Genomic DNA, 10,654 nt, shown 5'->3' on the forward strand with positions numbered 1-10,654 from the left:
AGCTCAAACCCTAACACTGAAAAAGGCCATTCAGTCTGTTAGCAATCTGCCCAATTCCAGCTGTGAATGTGAATTTGGCAGTTGTTCTTTACATTATGTCAAAATTTCATGAAGACTGGTCTCCGAGTGGCACAGCGGTCTAATGCCATGCCACCATGCCATTAGTGACCAGAAAAAATTGTCTGTGGCTCTCTCTGGGTGGGTAGATGGCGCTCTCTTCCCTCATCACTCTTAAAACAATGTTGGCCACAGACTGAGCTGGGGACCCGCTGCTTTGCTTCAAGCTTGTCGCCTGCCAAGTTCGTAAAAAGGTAATGGCTGACTCTGCATGTATCAGAGGTGACTTGTGTTAAGTCATTACCTTCTTAGTGTCGGGAGCGTTGCTACGAAGGAGTGGTTTAATTCATAGTAACAAATTGGGAGAAAAAGGGGAAAACTTCAGTGAACAGAATGAAGAATTTCATGATCAGTGGACCAATAGAAAAGCTTTCCACTGTGTGGCTTGTTCCATCTCCTATGAAATGACATGGGAGATATGGGGTTTTTGATGTCAGACTGGCTCAGTTCTATGCAGTGCTTTGGTTAGTGCAAACTTCAATATGTGTTCTCTCACACATGGATGTCTTCACTTTTGTTCTAAAAAAATGAATTATTAAAAAAATTTTAATAATAGATGTGTCCAAAACCTTTTAAATGCACTTCTTGGTTCCTCTCAGTAGGTATTCCTCATACTCTTAGAGAGGTTCTCTTGTTGAGTCTTGGTTCCTCTCAGTATGTCTTCCTCATACTCTTAGAGAGGTTCTCTTGTTGAGTATTGGTTCCTCTCAGTATGTCTTCCTCATACTCTTAGAGAGGTTCTCTTGTTAAGTCTTGGTTCCTCTCAGTAGGTCTTCCTCATACTCTTAGAGAGGTTCTCTTGTTGAGTATTGGTTCCTCTCAGTAGGTCTTCCTCATACTCTTAGAGAGGTTCTCTTGTTGAGTCTTGGTTCCTCTCAGTAGGTCGTCCTCATACTCTTAGAGAGGTTCTCTTGTTGAGTCTTGGTTCCTCTCAGTAGATCTTCCTCATACTCTTAGAGAGGTTCTCTTGTTGAGTCTTGGTTTCTCTCAGTAGGTCTTCCTCATACTCTTAGAGAGGTTCTCTTGTTAAGTCTTGGTTCCTCTCAGTAGATCTTCCTCATACTCTTAGAGAGGTTCTCTTGTTGAGTCTTGGTTTCTCTCAGTAGGTCTTCCTCATACTCTTAGAGGGGTTCTCTTGTTAAGTCTTGGTTCCTCTCAGTAGGTCTTCCTCATACTCTTAGAGAGGTTCTCTTGTTGAGTATTGGTTCCTCTCAGTAGGTCTTCCTCACACTCTTAGAGAGGTTCTCTTGTTGAGTCTTGGTTTCTCTCAGTAGGTCGTCCTCATACTCTTAGAGAGGTTCTCTCGTTGAGTCTTGGTTCCTCTCATTAGGTCTTCCTCATACTCTTAGAGAGGTTCTCTCGTTAAGTCTTGGTTCCTCTCAGTAGGTCTTCCTCATTCTCTTAGAGAGGTTCTCTTGTTGAGTATTGGTTCCTTTCAGTGGTTCTTGGTTGCTCTCAGTGCTTTTCGTGAGTTTGACTGGAACTATATTTTACAAATGTTTAGAAATATTTTATTTTGCAGAGCCCTTTTGAGTAGTCCAACAGTGCAGCATCGCCACCTGGTGGCAAACACACACCCTGCATCTCTGGGCTTTTTTACACTGTATGATAAAATGAAATTGAGCAGTTTATGGATCAGCTGCTCTGTAGCGCAAATTAATTTTACACTTCAGCCCCTTTTCTGAATTAACTGTGTCCACGTTAGCATGAAGAGACATGAGGTTGTATTAAATTACAGGGATTTTAAACCTGTGTGATGAACTCTGAGCCTGTGTCTGCAAGTTGTAATCCTGTCTTAAACTTTTACTGAACGTCGTCTCGACCGTGTTCCACACAGGCAGTAGATCCTCCAGATCTTTACAGACTTCACCATTGGTCACAGCCGTGTCTCCTAGATCGTTCCACTTTAGCATGTCTGTTTAGTGCTGAGCCCCTATTTATCTCAGGGGTTCTTCCTCGTGTTCTTAGAGAGTTTTTCCTTTCACGTCTTGGTTTCTCTTAGCGGTTCTTGGTTACCATCAGTGTTTTTACTGAATTTCGCTTAATGACTGTAGAAAACATGGACATTGGATGAGGCAATCACAGGTCTAGTGCCTCTGCTGGCTGGTTGCAGTATAATGCATAGTTCATACTGTTTTTGATGGGAGCGGTCTATCAAATGAGCTGGCGAGTCTGGCTCCACCTCAAGTCTTAACTGCTCAGACTCTGGTTGCTAATTTGACAACAAAGGCGACAGTTTTGGCTTCATTTCCATAGTACGGAAGGGAATGGAACCATGGTGTCTACAGACGTTGATTTCTCCTTTTGAGTCTTGGTTTCTATCAGTGGTCCTTGGTTCTTTGTTTTGAGTCTTAGTGTCCTAGTGGTTCTTCCTCACACTCCTAGACAGAGTGGTTCTTCTTCATGCTCTTAGAGAGTTTCTCCTTTTGGGTTTTGGCACAGTACATATTAGAGGCTAAGTACAATGTACGAGGCAGATGTTGGCTTAATTTATGAAATTTCCACCTTAAATGGAACTGCATTTATCTAAGGGGGAATTAGAAAGACTTGCCTAATGGCTGCCTACAAACTGGATTTGGCTATTGATAGGACTCATTCTGATTGAGTCATTGACCAGTATACCCTACTGGATTAAGAGTGTGGTCCAAAAAGTCAACTGGTCTGAAATGTGATTGGGAGGCCAGAAATTATAGTCTGCACCATTTACACACTACTCAACTCTGTCGACTGAGACTGACGAATAATCTGCAGACTAGAGCCAACCAGCACAGACTCAGCCAGAGAACTGGGGCTAAAACTGGGGTAAGGTTTGCATAGTGTAACTCCTGTTTGAGTGGTTTGACAGCATCTGGGGTAAATCATCATATATTGAAAAATCATGTTCATTAGATTTCTTAGACATTAAAGAAATATTTCTAAGGTTCCTAGAAATCATAAGGCCTCCTCTAATGGCTCTAAAGGTTCCTGACTGACAATATCACCCATTTATGTTGGGTATTTTTTCATTTCATATGAAATATGATTGATGTTTACTGTCACTGTGGCTCTCCGCCAAACAAATTCCCTGTGTATGAAGATGAATTTGGTTGATAAGAGATTCTGAATCCAGCTCATGCTTCAGGATCGCTCCTGCTCCAACCTGAAGTCTCTCTCTCTCTCTCTCTTTGTCTCTTTGTAGGTTAATGTGTTTGGGTTTGGAGCAGACCGGCTCGGTAGTTGGCATCATTACTGGGAGGAGAACTCGCTGGGCAGAGCTTTCAGACACACAGGCGTCCACGACGGAGATTATGAGTACAACATCACACAGCTGCTCGCCGACAAAGGCAAAATCAGACTGTTCAAAGGAGTCTCCAAACCCCTGATGTTTCAATGGGACGAATAGTTTCAAGACACACACACACACACACACACACAGTGCAGATCCCTGCACTTCTATCACTCTGGATTTGACGTGGCCGTTGTCTGATACATTGCGAGTGATGCCAAGTCCGATGAAATCCGATTTGATCAGCCAGAGTGTCCAGACTGAGACGCATCTGTACAAATCCGATCGTAATGACATTTCAAACCACCTTCAAATGTGGTTTAGATCCAAATGGGATGTATTCACATTTCAGACCCCTTCAAATGTGGTTTGGATCAGATTAGGATATAATCACATTTCTTTGAAATGTCACTACAATCAGATTGGAATTCATGTGTTTTTTGCTGTCCAGACTATAAAAATCTATCTGGATAAAATCTAGATGCCAAAAATTGGATTTGGGCTGGCAGTCTGAACAGAGCCATGAAAACAGAACTTCTTCTCTGTCTGTCACTGTCTCTGTATTTCTATCTATATCTTTTTCTCTTTCATCTCTCTCTCTCTCTCTCTCTCTCTCTCTCTCTCTCTCTCTAGCAGGTGTGTGTGTGTGTATTACTGCAGGTCAGTCATATGCAGGGGATTATGGGTGTGAGTGTGTTGGCACACACCATGTATCACATGGCGACCGAATGACGGCAGTCCAGCCCGAAAAACAAACACCCCCCCCAACACCCTCACTCTCGTCTGTGTCTTTTCCCTGTCCTCATGATAAAGCTGTGTGTGTGTGTGTGTGTGTCTGTGTGTGTGTGTGTGTATGTGTGTGTGTTAGTAGCAGGGATTTATTTTCATTATTCAGTTAAAGCTGTGTCTTCAGTGTGATTTTAAATCTGTTCAGTATGATCAGAGATCTCCATCACACACAAAGATAGACTGAGTCTACCCTACTGACGTATGTGTGTGTGTGTGTGTGTGTGTGTTTGTGTGTGTGTGTATGTCTATCGGACACTGAATGTCTGCTGATCCAGATCTGCTTTCTCACTCCTACATGTTCCTACATTGTTCAGTCTCCGTTTTCATTCTACTGAGCAACTTCTGATTAAGAACATCACACACACACACACACACACACACACACACACACACACACACACACACTAGTGAATCGGGCAGTGGGAACACACACCAATAACAGTGAATGCTGAAAGAGGAGAGGCTGCCGATCCTTCCAGTATCCAGTATTTAAAGCACTTTTGGACCACATGTGTTTCAGTACAGCACATACACACATACACTTTCCGTTTTTTTTAACATTTCTAAAGCACGGATGGTCTTAAAGAGTTTCAGTGCATTGCAAAAATAAAAATGTTAGTAATCAAACAAATGAGAAACTTTCCGATGTTAAAAACATAACTTAAAACGTTTTTTTTATTATTATTATTATTATTATTATTATTATTATTTAATGGAAAAACTAGTCAAATTAAACTAAACCCCTTAGAGGGAAAAAAATTAAGCCAAAAACATAATAAATAAACAGGAATAAAAAATGACCTTTCAGGTGTTTTTAAAGCACCTTTAAACCTTTTTAAAGCACCTTTAAACAGTTTCTGGTGCAACGTAATAAAATAAATAGGCCAAAAGAGTTTTAATGTAATGATAAAAAGACTGAAACATTAAAACATGTTAGGTTTAAAGCCCTTTTTGGGGCAAAAGAGATTTACAGTTAAACAGTTTAATGTTTAATAATTCAATGCTTCATTCAGAGCTTTGGATGATATTTACAAAACAACTAATGGATACATTCAAGTTTATTTTCCAAGTCAAGCTGATAGCCCCAGTGTAGAGCATCTAAACACTGAGTCACATTTCATTCATTTGATGAACACTGACTAGTATTCCATTACATCCCAACTCAGAACAGAAATATAAAATGAAAAAAGGTTTTTAATGAAACTCTTTGAGGTGTTTAAAGCACTCTTGGTCACACAATTTCAACAGATTTCACAGTTTCAACACAATTTAAAAATACAAATCTGAATAAATAATCAAATAATTAATAATGAAATAACTAAAAGTCTTTCAAATATTGAATTTTAAAATGTAAAGAAAATCTGTTTTTCAGGTGTTTAAAGCACTTTTGGGCCAAAATTGATCCTGTGCACTGAAAAATTCAATGTTAGATTCGTTCACAGCTTTGAGAGATAATGGATATTTATAATTCTTTGTCCGTATTTACTGTCCTATAACAAATATGTATTTATTCAACAAACAAACAAACAAGGGATTCATTCCAATATCACTTCTGAGCCAGGTTGACCGCTCTAGAGCATCAAAACACTGAGTCACATTTCATGTAATTGAAGAACACTGAACTGAACAGGCTTTTAAACACTGTGTGTTTCTAAAGGAATTGTCCCGGACTGTAAAAAGTACCACTTATTCCATTACCTGTCTCCAACTGGTTAGTGCAGAAAGGTAATTATGATTGAAAATCAGACAGTTTCTCAATGTTCTGACCAGCAGTGTAGATATACTGATAGCCCAACACACAAACACACACCCTTAGATGCTGAAAGAGATAATGAACAAGAGGTGGAGAACCCCAGTGAGGAAAGGGTGACAGTGTTCCAGTGAGGAAGCGAGTGATGACGCATACTTCAGTATGAAATCCAGCAGACTTCAGGCTCCTGCTAAAGTGCCTTTACTTCTGTTGATGTTTGTTGTTGCTGATGATGTTTCTTAAAGAAAATAATACAAACTGTGTTTTTATTCACTTTTTTTAAAATCAATTAAATATTTAATAAATGTTTTCCATTGGGGAGAATCAAACTCATCAGCTAATTAGCAGGACCTTCAGTAAATCAGGTGTGTTTGAGGTGGGAAGAGGTTTCTTTTCCAAGTTCATTTTGACCAAAAATGTTGTGGATATTGTCAGTGATGTGAAATAAAGATGACTATTTTAGCTCTTTCCTCATGTCTGAGTTTCTATATCGTGAAGTATAAAGCAGATGTTTCCAAGTGTCCAGTAAGTGGAAGCACAAGGTAGGGGTTTCTAATAAAGTGTCCAGTAAATGGAAGCACAAGGTAGGAGTTTCTAATAAAGTGTCCAGTAAATGGAAGCACAAGGTAGGGGTTTCTAATAAAGTGGCCAGTGAGTTCAACTACAAGGTAGGGGTTTTTAATAAAGTGGCCAGTGAATGGAAGTACAAGGTAGGTGTTTCTAATAAAGTGGCCAGTCAGTAGAAGCACAAGGTAGGGGGTTCTAATAAAGTGGCCAGTAAGTGGAAGCACAAGGTAGGGGTTTCTAATAAAGTGGCCAGTGAAAGAAAATAAAAGGTAGGAGTTTCTAATAAAGTGGCCAGTGAGTGGAAGCACAAGGTCGGAGTTTCTAATAAAGTGGCCAGTCAGTAGAAGCACAAGGTAAGGGGTTTCTAATAAAGTGGCCAGTGAAAGAAAATAAAAGGTAGGAGTTTCTAATAAAGTGGCCAGTAAGTGGAAGCACAAGGTAGGGGTTTCTAATAAAGTGGCAAGTGAGTGGAAGCACAAGGTAGGAGTTTCTAATAAAGTGGCCAGTGAGTAGAGGGACAAGGTAGGTGTTTCTAATAAAGTGGCCAGTTTGTGGAAGCACAAGGTAGAGGTTTCTAATAAAGTGGCCAGTAAGTGGAGGTATAAGATTGATGTTTCTACTAAAGTGGCCAGTTGTTGTAACCCCAGTTATGGGTAACTGGAAAGCTGGTCCTCTCATTGCACCTCTGCGTCTGACAACATTGGAGGAATTGTAATTGTCCTGAAACGGTCTGTAACAGATTACAGGGCACACATATCCCAAACCGGCAGTGTGTGAACGATGTGATTAGTGTAAATCAAAGACTTCTCTATGCTAATTTGTCCTTTTTAGAGGGCACCTGTCTGAACTGTCTCATGTAAATGTCTCCATCGCACAGCAAGCAACATTTGTTTTGGCAACAGCATGACGTATCGCTCCATTCTGGGCTACACTGAAGTGATCTCATGCATATTCACCCACTCTCATGAAGTCTTTGAAAATCCCAAAAGTTGAAAAATGTGAGCAGTTTTGGGTTATAAAACTAAAGGTCAGAAAGGGTCATGGCACCCATGTCTTCACATCTCTGTTACTGTGCAATGCCTGGCCAGTTCAAACTGGTTAAGCTGGTTGACCAGTTTAGCTCTTGACCAGCAGGGGGATTATGTTTTTGTTTGGTGGTTTAGCTGGTCTAACATCCTGATCAAGCTAGTTAACCAGTTAGTCAACAAGCTTGTCCACCCGCATGACCAGTTTTACCATGCTAGTTAACCAGTATGACCAAGGTGGTTGGCCAGCATGACCAAGTTAATCAACCATTTACATTTACATTTACATTTACGGCATTTAGCAGACGCTCTTATCCAGAGCGACTTACAAAGTGCTTTGCTATTTACCCAAGAAAAGCCTCAGCTAGTTAGAATAGACTAATAATTCAAAAGATACATCTAAGCTTTAGACATTACTAAACACAATACAATAAGGCGACCATAGAACTATTCGTCCAAGTACTCTCTGAAGAGGTGGGTCTTTAGTCTGGGTTTGAAGACAGCGAGCGACTCGGCCGTTCAATCACCCAGGGGCAGCTCGTTCCACCACTTTGGTGCAGGACAGAAAAAAGCCTGGACGCTTGTCTTCCGCGGATTTTGAGGGATGGTGGGTCGAGCCGAGCCATACTTGAAGCTCGAGGGCTCTTGGTGCGGATCGGCTTTTGACCATTGCCATCAGATACGGAGGGGCTGGTCCGTTCTTGGCTTTGTAGGCCAGCGTCAGGGTTTTGAATCTGATGTGGGCAGCTACAGGAAGCCAGTGAAGAGAACGCAGCAGTGGAGTGACATGGCTAAATTTTGGGACATTAAAGAGACGACCCGTGCCGCTGCATTCTGGATGAGTTGCAGGGGCCTGATGGTGCGCAGAGGGAGACCAGCCAGAAGAGAGCTGCAGTAGTCAAGTCTGGAAGTGACGAGAGACTGAACAAGCACCTGGGTGGCCTCTCTAGAGAGGAAGGGTCGAATTCCCCGGATGTTGTACAGAAGAAATCTGCAGGACAGCGTTACGTTTGCAACATGACTTGAGAACGATAACTGATCATCCATCACTACACCAAGTCTTCGAGCTTCTGTTAGTCAACCAGTTAGTCAACAAGCTAGTTGACCAGTATGACCAGCATAACCAAGTTAGTCAACAACTTGGTCAACAAACTTGTCGACTGGCACAACCAAGGCGGTTAACCAGCATGACCAAGATGGTTGACCAGTATGATCAAGGTGGCTGACCAGTGTGATCAAGCTAGTTGACCAGTAAGTGGAAGCACAAGGTAGGAGTTTCTAATAAAGTGGCCAGTGAGTAGAAGCACACAGTAGGCGTTTCTAATAAAGTGGCCAGTACGTGGAAGCACAAGGTAGGGGTATCTAATAAAGTGGCCAGTAAATGGAAATAAAAGGTAGGAGTTTCTTATAAAGTGGCCAGTTTGTGGAAGCACAAGGTAGAGGTTTCTAATAAAGTGGCCAGTGAGTGGAAGTATACGATCAATGTTTCTACTAAAGTGGCCAGTTTTTGTAACCCCAGTTATGGGGGACCAGTCAACAACTTGGTCAATAAACTTGTCGATCGGCACAACCAAGGCGGTTGACCAGCATGACCAAGGTGGTTGACCAGTATGGTCAAGGTGGTTGACCAGTATGATCAAGCTAGTTGACCAGTTTTGACCAAGGTTTGACCTGACTACACTGCTCCACCAGTATAACCAGTTTGACCAAACTGGTCAACCAGCTAGGTCTGGTTGGTCATGCTGATAGACCAGCTAGCCCATCAATCAGAAATGAAAAACATACCCTATCCTCCTCAAGAGCTAAGCCGGTCAACCAGCTTACCAGCATAGGGTTTGTTTTCACCTGGATGACCAGCTTTTCAACCACCATGACCATCAAGGACCAGCTTAGACCATCTAAAACCTACTACCAGCAAAAGCTTGTCTTGGATGTTTCAGAAGAAGTCAACAATGACCTGTTTCAGTAAGTTCAGACTTGCAAGGAGGTAAACGTAATCATGAGATCTGCATCACTATTTAAATAATGTCTTCGGGCTATTGATAACAGGGTTGTGGGTTCGATTCCTGGGCTCGGCCAGATGCCATTGTTGGGCCCTTGAGCAAGGCCCTTTACCCTCTCTCTGCTCCCCGGGCGCTGGAGTTTGCTGCCCACCTCTCTGGGTGTGTGTATACTCACTGCCCCTAGTTCACTAGTGTGTGTGTGTTCACTACCACAGATGGGTTAAATGCGGAGGATACATTTCGCTGTACAGTGTACAGTGACAAATACGTGCACCTTTACCTTTCTGTAACTGCCATATCCCTGGCTCATTATTGACCACTAACCAAAGCCCTTACTGCTTACTTCTCACCTTCAGTAATGATCTGATTCTAGCAACACCTGGCAGGCCCTCATACAGCACAGAGGTGATGTGTCTGAAGAATAGGGAAAGTTCAATACTTGAGGGACAGCGACGTCTGGTGGCCAGTCCTGAAACTGCCAGGAGTAGACATGACACTGATTAGCTCTCTTGATTTAATCCAATTATATTTGCATGACATTTTCTACAACAGTCATTGCCTCAAAGCAGCCTGTCCAGAAATGTGGGTCTGGCCCCCTGCTGTGCCGCTGAGAGAGGGTGTTCATCTTCAAAGAGTTAGTCTTCTCGCTGTTTAGTGCTTAACTGTGTTTTTCTCCAGATAGCTCTCATTGAGTGACTCATATTTCTCCCACATTGATATTCAATTCAGTTTTATTTGCATGTGGCTTTCTACCACCGTGACAATGAAACCTTGGCAGGAAACACTCACTAAGAGAATGAACCACTAAGTGAAACCAAGATTTAAAAGAGCGTAAAGAGGAGAAACGTGGACAAGGAAGAACTACTGAAATGATCCAAGAACCAAGTGAAGAAACTGTCAGCACGAGGAAGAACGACTGAGTGAAACCGAGCTCTTAAAGGTTGTGAAAGAACCACTGAGAGGAATCAAGACTCAAAAAGAGAACATCTCATGGAGCATGATAAAGAACTACTGAGAGGAACCAGCACTAAACAGAGCCACTGGAGTAATACAGAGGAAAGGTCGGGGAGATCAAGCTGTGACTGATGGTACGGTCTGTAAAGATCTGTGTGAAACACTTACAGGATGGTAGATATTT

At 42.0% G+C, this 10,654-nt stretch overlaps 1 protein-coding gene across 3 annotated transcripts in view; it reads left to right on the plus strand.

The window, feature by feature from the left end:
* LOC140550341 (CMP-N-acetylneuraminate-beta-galactosamide-alpha-2,3-sialyltransferase 1-like) overlaps positions 1–6,383 on the plus strand; it is an 82,414-nt gene extending 76,031 nt beyond the window's left edge. For all 3 annotated transcript variants that reach the window (XM_072674287.1, XM_072674288.1, XM_072674289.1), the window contains one exon: positions 3,296–6,383. In XM_072674287.1, the coding sequence (XP_072530388.1) occupies positions 3,296–3,499 (204 nt within the window). In that variant the 3' untranslated portion in view covers positions 3,500–6,383. The remainder of the gene's footprint in view (positions 1–3,295) is intronic.
* Positions 6,384–10,654: the final 4,271 nt, after the last annotated feature.

This window comes from Salminus brasiliensis, chromosome 2, assembly GCF_030463535.1.
Source record: "Salminus brasiliensis chromosome 2, fSalBra1.hap2, whole genome shotgun sequence".
Classification (NCBI taxonomy): domain Eukaryota; kingdom Metazoa; phylum Chordata; class Actinopteri; order Characiformes; family Bryconidae; genus Salminus; species Salminus brasiliensis.